Raw genomic sequence first — 25,994 nt, 5'->3', positions numbered from 1 at the left:
AAGTAAATTCGTTGTCTGTGATATATCGCGGCACGTGATGACGTCACATCCGGTTTTGCCACGTCCTGTGGGAAAATACCGATTTGGAGAAACGGGAAGGAGGGGGCCACACATGTGCAAGTCCAGCGCAAGAAAGGCTGTCTTTCTACGCACTAGAAACATAGTGAGGGCAACGCCGTAAGTCATGAGATAATCGATATGTTGAATTAAAATGTTAACGCCAATTCTGTTAAAAGTAACGACGGTCGATAAGGTTTATGTTTTCATTAGTTAAAGAGTTGCGGATAGTTTGTGTTGAAGTGTATTTAAAGCAGTCAATGGCGTAGGTAGATTCTGACTGTATGCTGCACTTTAATGTAACATAGTTGTTGTAGTTTTACTTTTGCAAGTATTTACGATGTACATGTGATATCAAGAAGGAAACAAATGCTGTACAAATCTTGTATTGTTTTATCAAAAGATTTCACCATACGTTAATGAGGAAGAGCGAACAGTAAATGGTTAATCTTACTGTGATCCTGTTTTCATTGGTTTCATATGGTTTATCTCGGTGTTTAGTTTGGCATTCCGTTACACCCGAGCGAGAACACTACAAATGTTAACCCCAAGTTTATCTGAACCATCATTGCCAGCAGTGCACATAGCTGTCTTCTTTTCTGAGGATCGTCACCTTGTCATGGTGGAGAGGCTTGTGAGTTCCAGAGATCCCAAGAGCAATACTATCTGAGTTTAGCCATCTGGCACTTAGCTACTGGTAAGGTCACCCATGGCAGTAAGTTCAAGGGGAAGGTTCCAGACAAAGAGCTATTCAAACAAGATGGCTGAAGATGATGACACATAACAATGATAGTGAAGGCAGAGGAAGGCAGCAGCAGTGAAGGGTCCCCAGTCATCTTGCATTTCATGCCACAGGACCCTGACCCTGACCTGCCAAGGACCGTATGGTGACTGCATGTGTATCGGTATCCCCACGTTAAAGAAAGTCATGCCCAGGCATCTCCATCAAGGGAATCTACCCTAACATGCCGGAAACCCCTCCAGAGAACATCATACTCGACTCAGTCATCTAGGCTTAGGTTCTCCAATTTCTTAACTTTCCTCTCTGCCTCCTTTAAGATCCATCACCAAACCTGCCACACGAACTGAATTTTCAGTCAAGTTTCTTAATATCTCTCTTGGCTTGCTTGCTGTTTATATCTGGGTTACACCTCTATGAAATATCTTGGGACACGCACTTATATTCAAAGCTTGCTGCAACATGTGTGCAAATTGAAACACAGCTCTGTAACATCACACCAAAATAAAGATAATAATGAATCCCATACAAAAATCTAACTGTTTTTAATGAGCACAGCAGGATAACGTGCTATCTCATTTATCTACCATAGCCCATTTGCTGTATTTTCTGTAAGGAAATGGAAAACAAATGAAAATGAAACTACAATTAACATATTTCTAACAAAATGTCCTGCTCATGCAGAAAAATGTTATTTAAGATCTGGATGATGGGAACTATATTTAAAATATAAGTAAACTATTAAATCTGCATGACAAAATAAATAATACTTCTAAGTTTAAAGATAATTTTTAATGGCTTAATAAGTTATGTGTATTCAGTTCAACAAGTTACATTCTTTTGGACTGATCACACATAAGCTATGATCTTGCCAAATTATTTTATCTACTGAAGGATTATTTTTGCCACTGGTAGAATTTTCAACAATCAACCATGGGATATCAAGTCAGGATTAATATTCTTTCATATCCTGTTGCATACTGCAGATAGATCATGGTTCCTGTGGTATATTCAGATGTACAAGTCAGATTATATTTTAATATTAGAAACTCCTATTATGGATGCAGAAATTAAAGGTGTTAGTTCCTCAATGAATTCCAGGAAAGCACCAGGTCCAGATGGATATACAGTGGAATTTTTAAAGTTTTTTTCCTCTACTCTTTCTCCTTGGTAATGCAGGGTTTTTGAAGAAGCAATTAGATTGGGTAAACTACCACAATCTTTTTATAGAGCTTCCATTTCTTTAATATTGATAAAGACCCTACTGGCTGTGCATCCTATAGACCAATATCTCTATTGAATGTAGATTCCAAGATCTTTTCCAAGTTATTGGCAACCAGGCTGGAGAAGGTATTACCTCAAATTATCTCAGAGGATCAAACTGGTTTTATTAAAAATCGCTATTCTTTTCTCAATATTAGGAGATTATTGAATATTGTTTATACTCCTTCATGCAGCACCACAGAATGTGTCATTTCATTAGATGCAGAGAAAACATTTGATAGAGTTGAATGGCCATATTTATTTACTGTGTTTGAGAAGTTTTATTTTAGTCCAACATTTAAATCCTGGATTAAATTGATATATCATACTCCAGTAGCCTCAGTTTTTACTAACAATCAAAAATCTCCCTTTTTTCGTTTATTTCGGGGTACCAGGCAAGGCTGTCCTTTTAGTCCATTATTATTTGATATTGCTCTGGAACCTTTGGCAATTACTATTAGAGAATCACTGAACAGTTTTGGCATTACTCGAGGGATAGCTATACATAAGTTATCATTATACGCAGATGATCTGTTATTATACATTTTTTATCCTGAGAAATCCATTCCTGCAGTTATATCATTATTGGCTCAGTTTAGTAATTTTTCCGGGTATAAATTGAATCTTAATAAGAGTGAACTGTTCCCCTTAAATAGACAGGTTCCAATTTATGGAAATTTACCTTTTAAATTAGTTAATGACTTTTTTATATACAGGGATTAAAATTACAAAAAATCATAAGGAGCTATTCAAGGTTAATTTTTTATCCTTATTTGATCAGATTAAATGTTTTTTTACTAAATGGTCACCATTGTCTTTATCTTTGATAGGTCGGATCAATGCTATTAAGATGATTATTTTACCCAAGTTCTTATATATATTTCAAGTGGTACCAATTTTTATTCCAAAATCGTTTTTTGACAATGTTCATTCAAAAATTTCCTCATATATATGGCAGAATAAAAATCCTAGATTAGGTAAAAGATATTTACAGAAGTCAAAAAAGGAAGGTGGATTGGCATTGCCAAATTTTAGATTTTATTATTGGGCAATTAATATTCGATATTTGAATTGCTGGTTAAGGGATTTGGATTTATCTCCTAGCCCTCATTGGGTAAATCTGGAAACTAAATCAGTACAAGGATTTTCTTTGGGTTCTATTTTAGGGACTTCTCTTCCCTTTGCTCTTTCTAAGTTATTAAAACAAATTGACAATCCGATAGTTAAGTACACTTTACGTATATGGTTTCAATTTTGGAAATTTTTTGGGTTGAATCAATTTGTTTTAGCAATTCCTATTATATCCAATTTCTTTTTTCATCCCTCTATTATGGACCAAGCTTATTCAGCTTGGAAGACTAAAGGTATACTATGATTTTCTGATTTATTTTTGGATAATTGTTTTATGTCTTTTGAACAATTATCTAATAAATATAATTTGCCTAGATCTCATTTTTTTTAGATATTTACAGATTAGGAATTTTTTAAACACTGTACTTCCTACCTTTCCAAATCTTGTTTCTTCAGGTATTTTGGAGAAATTGTTAGAACTAAATCCTTTTCAGAAAGATGTTTACAATATAATTATGAAAATACATTCAGAGGCCTTTTATAAGATTAAAAATGATTGGGAGAGAACTTAACCTTACTATCCCTATTGAGAATTGGGATAAAATTCTTCAATTAGTTAATTTATCCTCTATATGGCTAAACATTCATTGATACAGTTTAAAGTAGTGCACGGGGCTCATATGTCCAAGGATAAATTGGCTCATTTTTACTCCCATATAAATCCTATATGTGACAGATGTCATTCTGAGATAGCTTCTTTAACTCATATGTTTTGGTTATGTCCACTTTTGAAAAAATATTGGAAAGACATTTTCGATATTATTTCCACGGTATTGAACATTGATTTACAACCACATCTTATTACTACAATCTTTGGTTTACCAATGATAGAGTCAATTCATTTATCTTCTTCTGCTTGTTGGATGATTGCATTCCTTACATTAATGGCTAGAAGATCTATTTTGTTGAATTGGAAAGAAATTAAACCCCCTACCATATTTCATTGGTTTTCTCAAACTATGTTATGTCTAAATTTGGAAAAAATTCAGTGTCATATATGACCCTTCTATTAAATTTGAAAAGACTTGGAGGCCATTTATTCAATATTTTCACATGATGTAATTCGACCCTGTTCCAATCCTATTTGTTTTTCCGGTTTTGGTTATATATATGTTGAGAGGATCAGAGTTGGGGACACTGATGATTCTTTGTCTTTTTATAGATACGATAAACAGTCCATTTTTTTTCTTTCCATTTTTTCTATTTTTTTCCTTTATTAGTTAGTGGTTAGTTTGTTAGATTAGTTTTTCTTAGGGTAATAACTTTTTTCTCTTCTTCTCTTTTCTGTTTTTTTCAACATGATATGCCTAGTTTTTTTTTTGTTTCGTTTATATGATAGTTGTATCATTCATGATTTGGGAAGACTAAAAAAAAGGGGAAAAAAAAGATATCACTTCTCTCTTTTATCCCAGAACAATGTAGCAAACACTTCCAAAGTTTCGAGTTATTTTCTAATTTGATGGTTTGTCCAAGTTGGTTTGAACCAATCATAGAACACAAAACAGTACAACACAGTACAGGTCCTTCTGCCTATGAATTATAGTAGGCGGCCATCGATTCCAGGGGATGATGGGTTTGCGCCTCTGGTGGACTGTGTCCTCTCCAGGGCGCAAGCCTGTGCGGGAAGATAAGAAGAACCGACTGTTGCTCATGCAGTGGGTTCCCCCTCTCCACGTCACTGATGTAGTCCAAGGGAAGGGCAAGCGCCGATACAGCTTGGCACCAGTGTCGTCGCAGAGGTTGCCAGAGTGAAGTTGTAAACAACATCAAACTGTCTTAGGGATCAGAGCTCTGGATTTCTTCCTCGGGGTTTTCTCCCGAAGCCTTTCCCATGGGTGGGTATGGCCACAAGGTAGCGGAGGTTTAAAATCAGAATTTTCCTTCTCCTCGGCAGGCTGTCATCCAAGGCTGACGAGCCTCACCTGCCCGACTATGTGATGTCAACCTATATAATACTTCCCTTCCCTAATACATAGCCTATAACCCTTCATATCACTAGCAGTTTTGCATGTAAATGAAATAGCACTTTATATTATTCTGTTATACAATCTGTTGTGTCAGATCATTTCATCAATATTTAAGTACAAACCACTGTCAAAAAATTGACCAAGCAGCAGTGCTTTCAGTTAAGGGTGAACCAGTCAACTACTCTATTAGGATGTGAACGCCTGTACAAGCGAACTTCATATCAAAGTGATCACTCCAGAAGGGGCATAAGGAAGTGAAGGTAATGGTTAGAACGAAAGGAATATGAAAAAATATTAACTCAAACTTACATGACAGAAGTGCTATATAAAATCTCTTACAAACCCATACTTAGTTACATGATCTACAAAACCAGGTGACTTAATTTGAAAACATATATTTTCCAGCACAGAACATTTAAAACTAATTTAAAACAAGTCAAAACTAATTCAAATCCCACACCTTCCCCTTATGCAGCTCGTTGCTTCTGCTGCCAAAGTCATCCCAATTACATGTGAATACAGGGTTTCTCAGTTAAACTCCCCCAAGTTGATACGATCTTGGATATTACAGTTAAAAAATAATTGTTGGCGGTGAAGCTAAAATTACTGTCAATGGTATTCATTACAGGATTCCTTCCACTTTAGCGACAGATTGCCAAGGCACTTAGTTTTCAACTTCACAGGTAACTTTTGCTACTGGTAGCCTGTGTCAACAAAAAGACCTGCTTTACTTTGTATCATTAAAGCAGGGTAAATCCAAAATAATTGCAGTTAGTTTCACACAAGAATACCTTTGCTCAATTGATCAGAAAAGGAAATGGGAAAGGAGGAAGAAAAACTTAGTAAATTTCTTGCCATTATTCACATATATTTATTAAGTAAAAAACTTTACAAATTTCAAGCTCCAAACTTTACTGCTGCAACAGTACCTTGCCCTTTGATTCCAAATGGTGGAACAAAATCTTTCAGTTTTGACCATTGCTTAAAGGTGTTATCAAGAAACATTGGTGCTGGTTTTGAGAATCTGAAACAGAAGAAAATAAATAAATTTAATGATGTTGAAGTGATTTTTGTATTATTTGCAACACTGCAGAGTTTCTAAAATACTAAAATGTGACATGACTTTTTTATCACGGTCTTCACAGTCTCTGCTGAAAGCTAACATGAACAACAAGGCAAAAATGCTTTTCAATCAATGAAATGTTGAAGCAAATTGTTTTGGCCATTTGGATTACGGAAATTTGCCCTTAGGCCATTCATACATAAGTACATATAAGCTTGAGATATAATACAATAATTGAGATACAATATAATATAAAATTCACTTTCACTGAATTTGTGAATCAACACAAAATTTAATTTGTTTTTCACCTTGCATCTCTTGACACTTGAAAAGGATTCAACTTCACATTCCAAAAATTCACAATGCAAACAATTTTCTAGGATCAGACGCCCCGACTCCATGATACATGTATAATAGCAAAATATGTATTTGCCAACAACTGTGTTAGCAAATTACAAGCAGTTTACTGCTAATGAAATACTTTGGTAACATCTGTCCACGCACCAATTTATGAAGTAAATGAACAAATAAACACTAGTTATTTTTATCTCATTACTTGTGGTGCCAACTTGATATAAAACAGAGCATTACTGTTCAGAATATAATTCGGTCCACCTTGATCAATTTTTTAAAGATATAGGATTTAATACCACCACAATTAGCAAGTTGTTCCAATGCAAACAGAGAAATCCAGTTTTTAAAAAATTAAATGCAATGCCACATTCCCACATTCCAGTTCAAGTTTATGCTGTAGGCACACATACCCTCAGTACAAGTACCACGAAAATCAGCTTTCTACAGCACTTTACAGTACCAGCAACTCAGGTTCAATCCCCGCCGCAGTCTGTAAGAAGTTTGTACGTTCTCCCTATGACCATAATGGTTTCCTCCAAGTGCTCCAGTTTCTTGCCACATTACAAGGATGCATTTGTTGGCATGTGGCCAAGTGGTTAAGGTGTTGGTCTAGTGCTCTGAAGGTCACTAGTTTGAGACTCAGCTAAGGCAGCGTGTTGTGTCCTTGAGCAAGGTACTTAACCACACATTGCTCTGCGACTACACCAGTGCTAAGCTGTATCGGCCCTTGCCCTTCCCTTAGACAACATCAGTGGCGTGGAAAGGGGAGACTTGCAGCACGATACAACCCTGCCCAGGCCTGCACCCTGGAAACTTTCCAAGGCACAAATCCATGGTCTCTCGAGATTAACAGATGCCTATATGTGTTAGTAGTTGAACTGGTTATTTTAAATTGTCCCGTGATTCGGTTAGGACTAAATAGGTGGGTTGCTAGGCAGCATGGCTCAAAGGGCCTGAAGGGCTGCATTTAAACAAACAAATAAATAAATACCATGAATTGCATGTAATCTACATGATAAAATAAATAGAATAAAACATAATAAAGTTAGAGCAAGAGTGAAAATAAGTCCTTGGTCATGCAACAGATTTTCAGGCCAGCTGAAGAATATGATGATTGTGGGGAAGGAATTGCTGTTGAACCTTAGGGGGTAAGTCTTCAAGCCTCTCTACCTCTTGGCTGACGGCAGCATGGAGATGAAGGAACAGACACATAATTCTGGAGGAACTCAGCAGGTCCAGCAGCATCTGTGGAAATAAATAAATAGCTGATGTTTCGGGCCCGGACCCTTCTTCAGGACTGGAAAGGAAGGAGTAAGGTTCCAGAATAAAAAAAGGGAGTGGAGGAGGAGGAGGACTAGCTAGAAGGTGATAGGTGAAGCCAGGTGGGTGGGAAAGGTGAAGGCTCACCATTATGACATACTTGGCTTATGAAATGCTTCTATCCAGTCCCTGCAGGATTTACCTCGACCCAGTTCGCTGATGCTCATCGATCGGTGAGATTCTAATGCTCATCAGGTAAACATTCGGGTGTTGATTGATTAGAAGAATTGAACCCTAATCGAATCAAGAAGAGCTTCCAAAACTGTGAACATGGCCCACTTTGGGAGTCCTGAAAAGGTCCATGTACGCCACTCTACTGATTTATTTTAGATCAGAATGTACAAATAGAAACTCCTCACTTTCAGGAAGGAGATGCTTTTAAAAAGTTTAGAGGAGAATCAGAAAACGAGCAAGCTGAGGAGAATCAGTACAAAAGCAGAAAATAGATCTGATATTGTATTTTGCCAAAGCCATTTAAGCAATAAAGCTGTTAATAATTTACATTTATCAAAATGATTATTACAATACTTGTGTTATTACAATTATGGTGTTCTTACTCAACAATTCAACAACTCTACTCTAAGATGGTGGCGCGACGCAGCTTGCAGCGGCCACTCCGGAGCTGATTATCTGTTATTTGTGAAGCCAGGTGCCGTGCCATGCGCAATCATAATCGGATGAAAAACGGACGTGGGAGCACAGAGGAACATCTGAAAATCTCCAGGAAGCCCTTCTTCGTTGCTGCTGCTGCTGTGAGGTCCAGGTCTCTGCTGGGAAGAACAGGCCCCCAGTCCTCGGGGTCGCGTTGCCGATGCCTGTTGGTGGGACTGTCTTAACACACTCGGCAGAGGATGGTGCTCGGAGAAGCTGTGCCGGAGGGAATGGTCGGAGGCTCGGAGGTTCGACGGACTTGGAGTCCGCTGCGAGGCTGAGTTGGGTGGCGCTGTGGAAGTCCATAGCAGGGGTATTCCCTTCTGCCGCCAGCATGGGATGACGAGTCAATCGGGGACCCTGAGGACTTGTGGAAACTGTGGGGGTTTCTTTCGAACTTATAGTCTTTTAACATCTTTGGACTATCTTTACTGCGCCCATGGTCAGTGCTAGGGCACTCAATAGTGAGAGGGACCGACAGGATATTCTATGGCTGCAGAAGAGACACTAGGAAATAGTTCAAATGTCTGACCCGCACCCATTCCCTCTGAGCCTCAGAGCCAGATGTGCATTTATAATTTTTTTTAGATGTTACTTTTTCTTCTGGTACAGCCTCAAGAAAGCAACATCCATCATCAAAGTTCCCTTCCATTTGGCCCATGCCATTTTCTTGCAACTACCTTTGGACAGAAGGTACAGAAGCCTGATGGTCCACGCCACCATGTTCAAGAACAGCTACTTCTCTTCTCACAAATCTCCTTTAAATGTTTCTCCTCTCTCCTTAAATGTGTGTTCTCTAGCATTTGACATTTCCACATTGGGGAAAAGATTTTATTTGTCTTCCTTATCTACAGCTCATAATTTAACATATTTCTCTCAGGACCATTCAGCCTCCAGCGTACCAGAGAAAAATTTCTTCCAGTTAACACCCTCTAATCTAGACAACTTCATGGTGAACCTCTTCTGCACTGTCCCCAAATCCTCACACCCTTCCTGTATTGCAATGCACACAATACTCCAAATGTGGCTGAACCAAATTTTACACCGCTGTAACATGACCTACAAACTTCTGTACTTCCAAATGATATATTGGGGATACTGAAACCAATCATTCTGATTCAGTCACACAAAATGTTTTTGGTACTCAGAAGATCTATGGAGAGGAATAAGAGTCAACATTTTGGGCCAATGTCCTTTATCAGGACTCCTCAACCCATCATGCGTAACCTTACTAATCAAGAACCTATCAACCTCTGTTTTAAGTATGCCCAATGACTTGGCCTCCATGTACATGTGTGCCATTGAATTCCACAGATTCACCGTGCTCTGGCTGAAGAAATTCCTCCTCACCTCTGTTCTAAAGGGTTGTCCTTCTAATCTCAGGTTGTACCCTCTTGTCCTTGATTTCCCCACAGTAGGAAACATCCTCTCCACACTCACACTATCTAGTTCTTTCATATTCAACAGGTTTCACTGAGATCCCCCTCATTCTTCTAAACTCCAGTGAGTACAGGCCCAGAACCATCTCATACATTAAACCTCACATTCCCAGGATCATTCTCGTGAACTTCTTCTGGACTGTCAGCTCATCCTTTCTTAGATAAGGAGCCCAAAACTGCTCACAATATTCCAAGTGCAGTCTGTCCAAAGCCTTATAAGTCCTCAGCATTACGTTCTTGCTTTTATACTCTAGACCTTATGAAATTAATGCTGACTTTGTATTTGTCTTCCTTACCACTCACCCAACCTGTAAATTAACCTTTAGGGAATCCTGCATGAGGACTCCAAGGTCTCTTTCCACCTCCGATCTGTGAATTTTCTACCCATTGAGAAAATAGTCTATGTTTTTATTCCTTCAGTCAATGTGCATTAACAATGCACTTCCCTACACTGTATTCCACCTGACACATCTTTGCCCATTCTCATCTGCCTAAAAGCTTCTCCACACTCTGTGCCTCAACACTACCTGCCGCTCCACCTATCTGTGTATTCTTTGCCAACTTCGCCACAAAGCCATCAATTCCATCAAATTATGATTCTGCCTCTGCCACACTATTCCTACATAGGGGGAGACAGAGATTCTGCTATTAGCACATTGTTCAAAGCGTATCCCTACCATTTAATGATGTATAGTTCAGGATAGGTCTATTTTTTTCATTTAACCTTCTAGTTAGCTGTGTATTCATGGAACCATCCCTCTACACTGTAACAAAAGGGATGTATTTTGGGTCAACATAAGGAAATCTGCAGATGCTGGAAATTCAAGCAACACACACAAAATACTGGTGGAATGCAGCAGGCCAGCCAGCATCTATAAGGAGAAGCAATGTCGACGTTTCAGGCTGAGACCCTTCGTCAGGACTAACCGAAAGGAAAGTTAGTAAGAAATTTGAAAGTAGGAGGGGGAGGGGGAAATGCGAAATGATAGGAGAAGACCGGAGGGAGTGGGGTGAAGCTGAGAGCCAGAAAGGTGATTGGCAAAAGGGATACAGAGCTAGAGAAGGGAAAGCATCATGGGATGGGAGGCCTAGGGAGAAAGAAAGGGGGAGGGGAGCACCAGAGGGAGATGGAAAACAGGCAGAGTGATGGGCAGAGAGAGAAAGAAAAAAAGGGAGGGGGGAAAGAAACAAAAAAAAATTATATAAGGGATGGGGTAAGAAGGGGAGGAGGGGCATTAACAAAAGTTAGAGAAGTCAATGTTCATGCCATCAGGTTGGAGGCTACCCAGCCGGTATATAAGGTGTTGTTCCTCCAACCTGAGTGTGGCTTCATCTTGAGACAGAGAAAGCAGATAATTGCGATTTTGTCAATTTTGGATGTCTGGAGTTTCTAGTCACCAATGTCGAAAGCAGTTCTGCTAGTTGGATTCTGTTGCCATTATAAAAATGTTATTTTGAAAATTTACATTACTGTATTCAAAATGTTAAATTTACGTAGTTGATTATAGCAAATGAAACTGTAGTTTATCATTCCTCGTTACCTTTGCGTTTGAGAAGTATAAAACATCCTGTCAGGAGAGTGAGGTTCTCTTGCACTCTCCTGAAGGTCTGCTATGTGAATAAAGACTTTAATATTTTCCAGTTACAACTTCATGTGGCTCAGTTTAAGTCAGTCACGACAATTCTCTCCGGCTGGACTTCCGGATTCCAGAAATAATCCAATCTTTGATTAGTGAATTCAAAAATTTATAAAATTGCAATTATCTGCTTTCTCTGTTGAAGGAGTAATGAAGAATTCCCCCAATTTCTGGTTGAGTGAAAAGAATCAATAACAGCTGTCTGTTTCATTCCTAGGCAGGTTGAAATATACCTATCAAGTATCTAATACATTCTCTCTCGGGTTTAATTTTAGATTTTTGTTTTTTATTAGGTATACAATCCCCTCCCTTTGCCATAAATGAGATATAACATGACCTTTATTTTTTGAGTTCTCTGATTTATTTGCCAGGTCCAGATCAATTTATAGCATAATCTTTTTCTTCCATCCGCTCCATTCTTTAGATAGATTACTTGTCTGAAAATTCAATGGTTTGCATGGCTTTATTTATTTCATCTCATATTCAATCGAATCTTAGTCTTGCTGTCCCTGACTGGAGTTGACTGGGATCACACCCAGCATTTGTTATTCTAATTCAGGCATGGAATCTAAATTTCACTGACTCTAACATCATGTCTCAGGATCTCCTTCATTCAGTTTTCAAACAATAGTCAGAAATCAAACTATCAACAAAGATATTTAATTCATAAAACAGATTTTACTGCCAGCCAATATCCTTCGTCATTTTCTATTAAACGCCTTACTCTGAAATTTGCTGTTATAGAAAGACACTACTAAACTAGTCAGGATAGTAACATGAACAAAAAATGAAATCATTAAAGAAATATTTAGCACCCTCAGACTGATAATACACACCACCTGTTTCCTAAATGGACATTGAACCCACGAACACTACCTCACTTTTTTAATATACAACTATTTGTTTTTTGCACAATTTTAATCTATTCAATATACATACACTGTATATTGATTTACTTATTTACAAACGTATTTAGTATTATTATTATTTTATTTTTTTTCTCCTATATTATGTATTGCATTAACTGCTGCTGCTAAGTTAACAAATTTCATGACATATGGTGGTGGTAATAAGCCTGATTCTGATTTTGACATATATCTTACACTATCTCTGTAGTTTTTATTCTTCGCTGTAAAAATTATACTATAATAATTGATGGTTTATTCAACACCAGCAAACGGATTGCTTCAACTCTGCAATCTTAGCCTTAAAAATGACAAGAATGGTTATACCAGCATACTTCAGCAGTGAAGTAGACTTAAGAATCTACCATTGCTCAAACACATTAAGAGCTCATTATCATTTCCATAAAATTGGATTATATCAGTTTAGCTATGACCACCAATAATCTATCATCTGATGCAACCTAATTCAAAACAAAACAGCACTTTTATTTGTACTTTTTCCGTTTTGGACTTAGTAAGTCAAGGACATATGTGATTATTGTTTTTCCACAGTGTCTAAGTTTGGCAAATCAATTGTACCAAAGTGGTTTCATCAACTGGTATCCACAGCTTTGAAAATACTTGAATGAATACTTCTCAATCACTTTCTTGAAATATCAAAGCCAAACCATTCCTTTCATTTGCCCAATGTAATTTCAAAGCACATTAAAGCTTTTATGATATTGTTGGAATTACTTAACAGAATTACTTTTATATGTAAATGTAGCTTTTCAGCAGAACAATTAATTCAACTACAAGCAAGGAAAAGATAACTCTTTATTACCCCAAAGCTGGTCAGAAGACATCATTTTATTTTATTGAGTTCTTTTAGTAGCTTTCTTTCAGACTTCATCAAATTTGAGATCTTCATAACTTTCTTCCCAAGTACCAACATTCCATGTCCCTTTGCAAAGTAACATCCTGGACTTCTAAACATTGCCAGGAAGGATATAACATGTAGTTCAAAAGAATAAAATTTCAGCTCTTAAACAAAAATATCACTCTAACATAAATGTGGCCACTGTATACAATATTAAAATGAGATAAACTTTAGTTTGGATTTTATTGGTCCTTGTTTGGTGTTCACTTATACCAAGCAGTTTCGCATTTTGGTGACATGATTAGTCTTAAGTAAATAAAAACCAACTTCAACAATATAATCCATCCTGCAAACAACTCATGATGACATTGAAGGTTAGTATACAGAGTAAAACGCTGAACCTCAAAAGGTTGAATGTTTGGTAATAAATTGTGCCTGAAATCACTACGAGATAGCGTGACAGAGTTGAATAAAGCAGCTGTATAAGCACTTTGTTAACACAGCTTTGAAGCAAAGGTTCCACTTCAGTAAACAGGCCTATGCCACACAGTAAGTATGTCTGACAGCAATAACATCAAAACAATTCAAATATTCCAGACAAAAAGACAGGCAACAAATCCAAGTGTCAGTGTTTGTGTTTTTCTCAGTTACCTTTTCTCCAGTTAATGGCTTGACGAGAGTTTTCTGTAGTACAGCGGCCTACAAACCAGTGCCTTAATCAGCCTGAACTAAGATTATTGCAGGATACGGACAATAGCTGTCATTTAAGCTATAAATGGTCAAAAGGTATGCAATCCCTATACTTCCTATCAATTCAAAGCTAAGCTACAATTTCATCTCTAAACAAATTTCCAGGTTATTTTGCAATTTAAATAAATTACAGAATCAAAATAATTTGCTACCTAATCAGCAATCTACATGATAAACAACTGGCTAACTACATAAAAAGATGTTCTTCTAATTCCTTCCTACAAACTTTAAGAAAGACTGTATATCATGCTTGTAGGAGTATTGCAGGTATAGTTTATACCACTCTCTGGTGTTCAAAAGAGTAAAACTGAGCAAAATGATGGCATAAATATATTTAAAACAGGTAGTATTATGCCCTGCAATTGTGAAAATATTTTTCTGGGTAAAATGGAAGAAGTCAATCACTCCATCAAACTCAGTTTCATTGACAAACTCATACCCCAAATCCCTACAGTTTTAACTTCTCCTGTAATCTATCCAATTCCCCTTTGAAAATGAGACACTGGATTTCATATCACAAGTACTCATTCACAACATTAAATTTTTGTCCTGACCCTTCAGAGGTTCTTTGTTTTGCTGTGACAGCTTCACTTGAATCAAGCTGGGATCAGTGTCTAAGTGAACTAAGTTTCTAGGATTGCAGATGAATTTTCAGCTTAATAGTTAATGGGAATTCCACTGAGAGGAATTCTAGGAAGTTAAGGAGATAAAACACGATGATAATGCAGATTAACAAAATAGATAATGGTACCGGGCTGATGTGACAGGGAGGGACAGAACATACCAGCATGATTTAGGGCAGTACAATAACACAGCTGGTAGCACAGCGGCCTCACATTGCCTGAGAACAAAGTTCAACTCTGATCTCAGGTACCCTTTGACCACACAACTTTCCTCTGGATGCCCTGGCAACCCACCTATAACCAAAAAAAACATGCAAACTTCTAAGTTAATTGGCCAGTAAATTGCATAAGTGACAGTAAAAATTAGTGAGGTTATAGGATTGGTCCGAGAGATGGCAGAGGTTCAAAGGGCCAAGCAGCTTCATGTAATCTATATGGTTAATTGAATCGAAATGAATTGAATTGACTTTATTTCTTTAATCCTTCACATACGTGAGTAAAAATCTTTACGTTACGTCTCCATCTAAATGTGCAATGTGCAATCATAGTAATTTATAATAAACAGAACAGTCAATGTAACATAGAAATACACTCAACTCAGCGTGAGTTAATCAGTCTGATGGCCCGGTGGAAGAAGCTGTCCCGGAGCCTGTTGATCCTGGCTTTTATGCTGCAGTACTGTTTCCCAGATGGTAGCAACTGCAACTGGTGTACAGTATTGGCTTATTATTGCAGCATGTACTAAGATACACTGAAGGAAACTTTACTGTGCATGCTACCCATCCAGATCATTTCATCACATCACTACAATGAGGCAGTATGAATGAAAAGCGATAACAGAATGCAGTATATAGTGTTGCACTATAGTTATGAACATTTCTGATGATTAGAGCACAACGGTGAAAGGAGATCCAAGTACTAGTAAAAATTCTATGTTCCTTATAACCATTCAGTGGCAGTTATGCAGGTTATCAGATTCTCTATTCAAATTTTCAGTAAGATTATATTAACGTAGCTTTTCCCTGATGAGGCTACATTGAATGAGTAAATGTACTGTGTGAAGTCATCACTCTTCATTCACATGAAATCCCATTTAACCATTTCTGGCTTCCAATTTTAAAAGTCTTAGTCTTGTTTTCAAATTGCTCTTTAGCCTTGCCACTCTCTTAATTGAAAAATCCTACAAACCTCTGGCATCTTTGTGCTTCTCCAGTTCTGGCACATGTACAAATACACTGGCATTAACAGCTATTACTGCAACTGATGCACACTCAAACAGTAACAATGTTCATTTTAGATAATGCCTTTAGTGTAACAAAATATCTCAACATGGGATATCAAACCAAATCTGACACTCAGCAACAAGGATATGGTATGACAAATCACCAGGTGCTCAGTTAAGCAGATAGAGCTTAAAGAAAAAAAAAGTGGAGCCACAGAAACTTACGAGAGAATTATACAACTTTGGCAACTGTGGCCCAAGCTGTAAGAGCTGATAGTAGATTGATTGAGCAATAATCAGAATTGAAGAAGCAGAAAGGTGTCAAAGGTCAAATGAAACACTATATACTGCATTCTTTTATGCCTCCTGTCCCACCAGGGCCCAACCACCCTTAACAGTTGCTATATATCCATTAATGTGCGTAATGAACACCCACCCATATTTGGTAAATCATCCCTCCTTCCCTCTGTGTACAAACAGAAAATGAAATGTGAGGATCCCGTACAAAAAGTCGTTTGGTGCTGGATCGAGGGAAGAGATGAGCTTCTTTGTGACTGCTATGAGTCAGCAGACTGGTTTAAGTTCAGAACACAGCTGAGGTGAGTATGTCACTCCCATCACAGACTTCATCAGCAAGTGCGTGGAAGACTATGTACCAAAGAGAACAATCAGGTATTCTCAAACCAAAACCATGCATGAATTGAAGATAAACTCCCTACTGAAGTCTAGGTCTGCGGCATTCATATCAGGTGATATTGACAAGAAAGCAAGATATAATTTCTGTTAAGCTATCATGGACGGCAAGACACAATATCAGTCCAAAATCAAGTCCTAGATGTTGGTTTTGGCAAGACTTACATGCTATAATGACTTACAAAACAAAGTCAGGTAGCATCACAAACTGCACATCCCTTCCTGATAAGCTTAACACCTGTGTATGTTTTGAACAGAAGAGGATTGCAAAGCCGTCACCTCCCCTGACTGCCTCCAATACGCCTGTACCCACAGTCACAGTTATGGATCTAAGATCAGTCTTCTGGAGAGTAAACTCACATGATGCATCTAGTCTGGAGGTGCCCCTGGCCATGTCTAAAGATCCTGTGGAGATCAGCAGGCAGAGGCTATGCATACATTTTTAACTTCTCATGTTGGTCTGAGGTTCCCACCTGTTTTAAGAAGAAAGCTATCATCCCAGTACTCAAGAAGAAAAAGGCAACATGGCTTAAGTACTACTGATTAATGACTTAACGATATTTCTGACATCTACCATCACATCAGGCAGGTCATGGAACACATGAATTCCAGCCTCCCAGGCAACCTCACCTACCATCGAAATAGGTACCATCTCCCTGACCCTACACTTATCTCTGGGGCATCTGGACTGTAAAGACACTGACAGTGGATTATTGTTTATTGATTACCGCACCACTTCCAATACGATCCATGTCTAAACTCCTAGATCCAGGACTCAATGCCTCTCTTTGCAACTGGACTTCTTGACCGAAAGACCGCAATAAGTAAGGATAGGCAGCAACTCCTCCATTAGAATTATTCACATCACTGGTGTCCCACAAGGCTGTGGCCCAAGTCCTCTCATTTTACTCCTTATACACTCGTGACTGCATGACAACAAAAATGGCAGTTGATAGCAAGATAGTGGGCTATATCTCAAATAACAGTGTGTCAGGAAGGGTGACAGAGCACTTAGTGACATGGTTGGCATGATAACAACCTTTCCCTCCGCTCCATTCATTAGATAGATTACTTGTCTCAAAACCTTTCCCTCAATGCCAGCAAAACAAAATAGCTGATCGTTGAGTGGAAAGGGTGCACATGCTTCTGTAAACATCCACACTGCTGAGGTTAAGCAGGTTGAGGGCTTCAAGTTCCTAGCAGTCAACTTCATTAACAGACTGTCCTGGTGCAACCAAGGAAGCTCAACAGTGCCTCTACTTCCTCACGAGGGTACAGAAAGCTGGCAAGTCCACTTTGACTTTCACAAACTAGAAAACATCCCATCCGGATACATCCTGCCGTGGTATGGTGACAACTCTGCCCGTGACTGCAATAAACCACAGAGTTGTGGACATAGCTCGGTCTACCACAGAAACCTCTGCTCCATGGACTTTGTCTACACTTCTCACTGCCTCACTGTGGCAGCCAGCCTAATCAAAGACCTCACCCACCCCAGACATTCTCTCTCTTCCCCCACCCATCAGGCAAAATATACAAAACCCTGAAAGCATTTACCCACTAGGCTCAAGGGAAGTTTCTATCTCACTTTATAAGACTATTGAAGGGTTCCCTTCTAAATAGATTGTTGAGCTGACAGTATATCTCATTAGACTATGCCCCTATCGTCTATTTGTACTGTATCTTCTCTGTAACTGCAACTTTATTCTGCACAGTTATTGTTTCACCTGTACAACCTCAAGGCACTTTTGCAATACACGCAAGACAAGTTCTTCACTGCACTTTAGTACATCTAACAATAATAAACCAATTCATTATTTTAAAAATTAGAAGCAGAGTATAGGAACAATTTGAAAACAGGATCAATACCTTTAAAAATCAACCTATTACTTAACCAGAATCCATTGATGGTTAAAAGTGATTTGATGTGAAATTAAAATATCAAAAATAAATGGCCCACACGAGATTTCAGCAAAACGGTTGATAGAAATAAAGTGGTCTCGGTGATATGTGGATGCATGGTATTAAGTGCAGCATGGTATTATGCATTACATTTATGTGTAAACAATCACTTTAGTGGGTTAATAGTCTTGGCTATACCAAAAAGTGCTTGCATGTGCTCCACATAACTAATTCATCCTATTTATTACTGAACTCTGAATAATGATTAAAGTAAAGCCCCATCCTAAATATGGCCAAGTTAATGAGAAGCCTGGGCACAATTAATATCTTCTCTCTGTTAATTACAGTAACTTTCACAACTTTGCTGGTGGGCTTGGGGTCTGGAATCAGTTGGAGAAACAGAGAGGAGCAGCTGAGGAAAGCCAGAGGCATAGAGATCAAGGTCAGAGACACACTGGAGTATGACTGCTGGTGACCTACTGAAGTGCACGGTTGCTGGGTCAGTTGATCCATTACGACACAGCCCTGATTTTGTGGGAAAGACATTAATAATTGTCAACATATAGAGAAAGAAAAGCTGATGGACGGATTTCTCAATCCACAAAATGTTAAGGAGTTTTGTTATTTACCTTGTATTTTAGGAACATAATACTTAGATTAAACCAAGCCATTTTAAATCATCACATCAGTGATATTAATTTATAAATGTGAAATATAGTAACAGCCGAACCTTAACATCTGGATGAATAGTTTACGGCCTTTCTGCAAAACTGTGCAAAACTCTCAGGTACATGTAAAAAATTCTGTGTAACAAAATGAAAAGTTTCTAAATCTCAAAAAAAATTACTATAAAGAGCAGTAAGCAGTAAAAAAAAAGCTAAAGCAAATTAGCATTGTGTGGAACCGCCTTTGCCCTTAAAACTGCATTAATATTCTTAGGTATACTGTCATACAGTTTTACAAGCTCTGTAAGGTTGTTCCAAGCATCACTGGGGAAAACAGGGATACTTACTTCTCCCTTATTAGGGAGAGAGAGAGCCTGCGGTATGTTGTCTCGCTTGCTTCTGTCTCTCCAAGTAACCCCAGCCAGCCCTGATGATGGAGAGATCAGGGCTCTGGGGAGGCTACACCTTTGAAACCATACCAAAAAATCTAGGGTGCCTAAGACTTTTGCACTGTACTGTAAATTCTTCTATAAGTCTGCTGTTTATCTGCAAGTTGTGATTCTAAATTGTTTTAGACAATTTTCTAGTAGTGACCCAGTACATGTCAAGTCTTCCAGAAATGGAACCCTCAAGTAGTTCCACTCATGAAGGGTGAAGAACATTAAAGCTTCTATCTGGAAATAACATTCACTCAATTGTTAATTTTAAACAAGAGAAAATCTGCAGATTGTGGAAATCCAAGCAACACATACAAAATGCTGGAGGCAGACAGAAAGATCTAAACTTCTTCGGGGTAAGCATCCCTGAAAGGGACTTTGCAGTGTAGAAGTCCAATCACAGACAAGGGAAAATCTGCAAATGATCATGAAATCCAAGCAACACACACAAAAAGCTGGAGGAACACAGCAGCTTGGCCTTAAATGCAGTTAACCTTAAATATAAGATTGATTGATTTTGGGAGACAAAGATACCAGGAGAACTTGAGCAAAGGTTTGAGTGGTTGGCTGAGTAATGTTACAACAACCTTGCACTCAACATCAACAAGAACAAGGAAATAATTGTGGACTTCAGAAAGGGGAAGTCAGGAGAGTACCTATCAGTCCCCATTAAGTACATAAAGTCCTTTCCAGTGATGGAAAGGTTTAGAAGCTTCAAGTTCCTGGGCGTCAACATCTCAGAGGATCTATCCTGGACCCAATACACTGACGCAATAACCACAAGGGCACAACACTGGCTCTGCTTCATTTGGAGTTTGAGAAGATTTGTACATCACCAAAGACTTGTACAAGTTCCTTTAGATGTATGGTAAATAGCAATCTGACTGGTTGTATCACAGCTTGGTATGGAGGCTGTAATGCAGAGATGCACAGGTAGATGCAGAGGGCTATATAATCCCCCAGCTCCAACACAAGCACAACTCCCTCCACCGAGGATACATTCAAGAAACAGTGCCACAAAGAAACCTCACCATCTGGATATATCCACTTTGCATTACTACCATCAGGGAGGAAGTACAAGAGCTTGAAGATTCACACTCTATGATTTAGAAACAAAGTTGTATAAGACATAGGTCAGGCCAATTTTTAAGTACTGTGTGGAGTTTTGGTCACCTGGGAGAGGCGGAGTGAAGTTAAGATAGAGCTAAATGGTGACTCCTTTGCTTGCATCTTCAGAAACATCTATTTCCATCTTTAATATCTTTATTTTTCCCTTTGAGGGTTCTTTTGAAGACTCTGACCTGCAGTTACATGCTGACTTGCGGGAATGGGACCTGTTAACAGGGTATCAGGACCGGTTATTGTTCGGCACAGCAAGGGTTCGGCTTGTGAGTCCGGCTCGGATTTGGAAGCCTAAGATCGAGGGGCTCTGGAGATGGGCAGATGGAGGGTTGGTGTCGCAGCAGGAGACCTGTGTGTCATCAGGGAAGTCAGAAAATCTACCGCTGTGTGCCCAAAGATCCGGGATCTTTGAGATCTTTGGGAACAGAGCTCGGAAAAAGCAATGAAACAGACTTTTAACATCATAAACCAGCAAGTTGCTAGTTATGTCTCCCCACTCACTGGGAAAAACAGAGACACTTACTTTTCCCTCATTAGGCAGAGAGAGAGCCTGCAGTATGTCGAATACAGGGTGAAACACAAAGTCTCTGGGGTAACTGCAAGGCTGTGTCATTGCTATTGCTTTGCTCACGCTTGAGTGCTTGGCGGTGGGTGTTGATGCTTTTTTTGCTGGTAGGGGACGGGGAATCGTTGCTCGCTGCCACTTATGCACAGGAGGGAGGGGAGCTGGGGGGGTACTTTGGGGTTTTTACATTTAACTGTCATTCATTCTTTGGGGCACTTCTCTGTTTTTGTGGATGATTGCAAAGATAAAGCATTTCAGGTTGTATATTATATACATTTCTCTGACATTAAATTGGACCTTTGAACCTTTGAATCTACCTACAGGAAAGGTGTAAATAAGGTTGAAAGAGTACAGAGAAAATTTACAAGGATGTTTCTGGGTCTGGAGGACCTGAGTTAAGTGCAAAGATTAAATATGTTTGGACTTTATTCCTTGGAAAGTATAAGATTGAGAAGAGATTTGATAGAGGTATATATAATTATGAGGAGTATAGATAAGGTAATTACAAGCAGGCTTTTTCCACTGAGGTTTGGTAAGACTACAAAGAGAGGTCATAGGTTAAAGAGGAAAGGTGAAACGTTTACAGAGAACATGAGGGGCAACTTCTTCATTCAGAGGGTTCTGAGAGTGTGGAATGAGCTGACAATGCAAGTGGTGCATGCAAGCTCAATGTTCAAGAGAAGTTTGGAGAGGTACATGGATGGTAGGAGTATGGAGGGCTATGGTCTCAGTGCAGATTGATGGGAGCAGACAGTTTAAATAGTTTGGCACCGACTAGATTCTATGGCTCCAACATCTTCCCCTCCGTTATCAGATCTCTGAATGGTCTGTGAACTTATGAACATCACCTCATTATTCTTTTTTTTGCATTATTTATTTACTCTTGTAACTTACAAAGTTTTGTCTTGCACATCATAAAAAATAAGATTCAGATAAATCTGATTCTGATACATGCAGTTAAGTCAGAAATCAACCAGGATTTTTATTAACTAGAAGGAAACAGTCAAGGGGTTGAATGAGGAGTTCTTAATCTCCATTATGCAAGCCTACTGCACGTATGGAATGGGTTTTCCCCAACTTTCCCTGTTTGGCACTTCCTCAAAGACTTCAATAGAATAAGGAACCACAAGCAAAATGGCTTCATTGGATTAGTTCCTCTTTTTTTTCCTCTTTTATTGTTCAAGTGTAAGTTCTGTGACAATATTGCGCACCAAGCTAAGCAAGGATGGCAAGGAACTACAATAAGTAACCTCAGCAGGACATTATACTCAAGATCTTGCCGATCTTTACAATGATGACCAGAACATTGAGGAGCAGGCCAAACCTCTTGTCATCTGTAATGTGAAGTACAATATGTAGTCTAAAAACTGCCCAACACATCACAGGACTACCAACCATCAATATACAGAAAGTGCTGGAGAAAGACCAACAATATCATGAAGGATTCCACCCACCCTGCTTATGCACTGTCTGTCCTACTCTCATCAGGGAAGAGGCTGTGCAGCATCCACAGCAAGACCACTACACTCAAAAACAGTTACTTCTGCCAAGCTGCCAGGCTGATCAACACCTCCACCCATTAACATACCCCACCACTCGATGTACTCTATGTACTCTAAGTGCACACAACCTATTTATGTACTCTATATAAGCTAATCCTACCTATGTGTGGTCATACTCGGTCCATTACTTATACACTGTATTTTATTGGATCGCTTTTGTATTTATTGTATTTTTTATTATGTTTTGTATGTTCATTGTGGGGTTTTAATGCCACATCAGATCCAGAGTAACAAGCATTTTGTTCTCCTTTGCACTCCTGTACTGAAGAATGACACTAAAACAATCTTGAATCTTGAAGAACTGGTGATGCGTATCATTAAATCTTTAACAAGTTCTTCTCTTGACCTAGTAGAAAGAGGTTGGCCATTAAAGTTTTTCTGAGCACATATACCAAAAGACTGATCGACTGACCTCCTTTCAAGTGACAGAAGGTATCCTCATCTTTAAACAATAAATAACCTCCACAGACCCAAAGACTGATACAAAATGCTTCTGGAGTAAATTATGTCCCAATTAGGTGAAGGTAATGCTTTCCTACTTCCAGGAATAATGTTCCGTTGGTATCTGTTCATGGACATTAAGCTCCCATTACTTGACTGGACAAATTGCCGCATGGTGTTGCAATCAGCTTGCAGATTAAGATGATTGGAGCTTTGATCACCAGTCTGTGTTAAATGAGTTGTGTCCGCTGTGACTACAATGGATGTACTTCATTTGACCTGAGCATCCACAGGTTAAAATACCCCATTCAAAGTCACAGAATAAGAAAACTCATAGTCTGTCACTGGCAGTCAGGATAAAATGCTGAGCCATCAAAGTCCAAATTACACACTCTTAATAGTCTGTGCTAATTTGTGCAATAGCATACCATCTGCATTGGTCTGAGGATCATCCAACTGAATTACAGTATTTTATAAAGACATGCAACATATATTCACAAAAACACATTTTGAGAAAATATTCCCTGAACACTCCGCAAAACTCAAATATTTATTCAATCTCACTTCCTTAATGGCGTCTTTTATCAAAATTTATCTCTAGTGACTTGCAAATGGAAAAAAAATAATTTTCTTGGCAATTTTCCCAAGATGGGAATCCACTATTACCCTGGACTCTCACTATACACAATCCCTCAAACTTTGATGTATAAACCCAGGTTTGCAGTTAGTTACTAAACAATCATTTCCAGTTTTAGCAATTCAGTAATAAAATTTACTTGAATTTGTTCTGTTTAATGCCACAATGTCAATATGGCAATAATAGAACAAATGCACAATTGTAAAGTACATTTTACACAAGTATATATAATCAATGCTTAAAATTTCTTTATTTTAGTATTTGCATAGCTTGTTGTTTTTTTCACATTAGTGTCTGTCCTGTTTGGAGTGGTCTTTCTTTGACTTTGTTAATAGTTATTGGATTTATTGACTGTGCCCGCAAGAAAATGAATCTCAGGGTTGTATATGTGGCATATATGTTCTTTGATAATAAATTTACTTTGAACTTTGAGATGGTTCTCCACTGTTCACTACAGATTTCAGAGGCCAGCAGAGACCACATCACATTTTAATGGAGTAAAGGAATGGAGATTTGGTGGGTCATATGTGTATAGTTGGTTGAAACTGTCAAGTCAGGGGAAGAGAATGATTAAAAAGCACAAAAAACCTTAAATCTTTATAAACATAGGCATAGTGTACAAGAACAAGGAAGTAATGGAGAATCATTAAATTGTGTTTTCTCTCTCAACCTGGCATCAAATTTTAATAAAGATGAGAAGGCTTTACAGGGTGGAGTAGAAATTCACTAAAATGATTCCAAGAACAACAGACCTTAGTTATGTGAATAGACTATAGACAGCTGCATTGTTCTCCTTGGAACCAAGAAAGTTGTGATGGGATCTCATACGGAAAAATCATTAAGAAACTAGTAGGCGTAGATAAATTTTAAGAAATGGTTTCTGACCACTTTTCCTGAACTTGAAGCTCACTGTTTTGGGGAAATTATCTGGTAGCTAAGCGTGGGCACACTTCAGGGTGCATTGAACTTTATTTTGGACTAGATCGCCTCAGGGACTGTGTTATTGTTGTCACTGTTCAATTATGAGATCAGTTGATAAATCTTTATCAGTCCACAAGTTAGGGAATGTGGTTAAATTTGTTCCTTTCACTTGCCAACCATAATTTCTGTTTCAACAGCCCACTGATCCTGATGGTCAGCTGAATCTTTGGTGGTATTCTAGTAGGCTCTTCTCACATGCAGATCAGTAAGGATTTTTTTTATTATCTATAGGGCGGTTACAACTTGAATTTCACTGACTGAGAAGGTGACAGAGGGAGGCACTCTGACAAGATTTAAGAAGCATCTGGCCGAGCAATTGAATGGCCAAGGCTTAGTAGGCAGTGGACCAAACCCTGGTAAATGAGATTAATACAGATAGGTACTTGATGATTTATAATACACATGTTGGCCAAAGGGACCATCCACCTCTGTGCTGTATTGGCAGAAGGAACATGAACCAGGACAGCGAATGAAAAGGTGATTGGGTAACAAACCAAAAGTTAATATGAGAAAAGCATAGTGATGCAGCTCAGTTCAACCCTGACCTCTGGTACAGTGCTTACGTGGGTGGAGTTTGCATGATCTTCCTGCAACTTCACGGCTTCCTCCGGCTGCTCTGGCTTCTGCTCACATCCTAAGGATGTGTGTATTTTCAAGTTGATTTTACAGAGTATATGCATCAAGCATGCAGGTGAGTGGTAGAAGCAGAGTGCCCTTTTCTCCTTGTTACCATCAAGTAGGAGGTACCGAAACCTGAAGGCACACATCAGTGATTCAGGAACAGCTTCTTCCCCTCTGCCATTTGATTCCTAAATAGGCATTGAACCCGTGCACACTACCTCACTTTTTCAATTATATATTCTTTTACATGATTTTAAATCTCCAATATACATATACTGAAATTGATTGATTGGTTGATTTATTTATTTATTTTTCTTTTATATGATGTATTCCATTGAACTGCTGCTGCTAAGCTAACAAAATTTCATGGCACATGCCGGTGATAATC

At 38.5% G+C, this 25,994-nt stretch overlaps 1 protein-coding gene across 11 annotated transcripts in view; it reads right to left on the bottom strand.

Moving 5' to 3' along the window:
• The window catches only part of LOC132401809 (CMP-N-acetylneuraminate-beta-1,4-galactoside alpha-2,3-sialyltransferase-like), a 579,106-nt gene that overhangs the window by 224,380 nt on the left and 328,732 nt on the right, over nt 1-25,994 (bottom strand). For all 11 annotated transcript variants that reach the window (XM_059984032.1, XM_059984031.1, XM_059984036.1 and 8 more), the window contains one exon: nt 6,087-6,181. In XM_059984032.1, the coding sequence (XP_059840015.1) occupies nt 6,087-6,181 (95 nt within the window). The remainder of the gene's footprint in view (nt 1-6,086; nt 6,182-25,994) is intronic.

Source organism: Hypanus sabinus, chromosome 11 (genome assembly GCF_030144855.1).
Source record: "Hypanus sabinus isolate sHypSab1 chromosome 11, sHypSab1.hap1, whole genome shotgun sequence".
Taxonomy (NCBI): domain Eukaryota; kingdom Metazoa; phylum Chordata; class Chondrichthyes; order Myliobatiformes; family Dasyatidae; genus Hypanus; species Hypanus sabinus.
The sequence above is the reverse complement of the archived record's forward strand: the minus strand, read 5'-3'. Positions and strand labels throughout refer to the sequence as shown.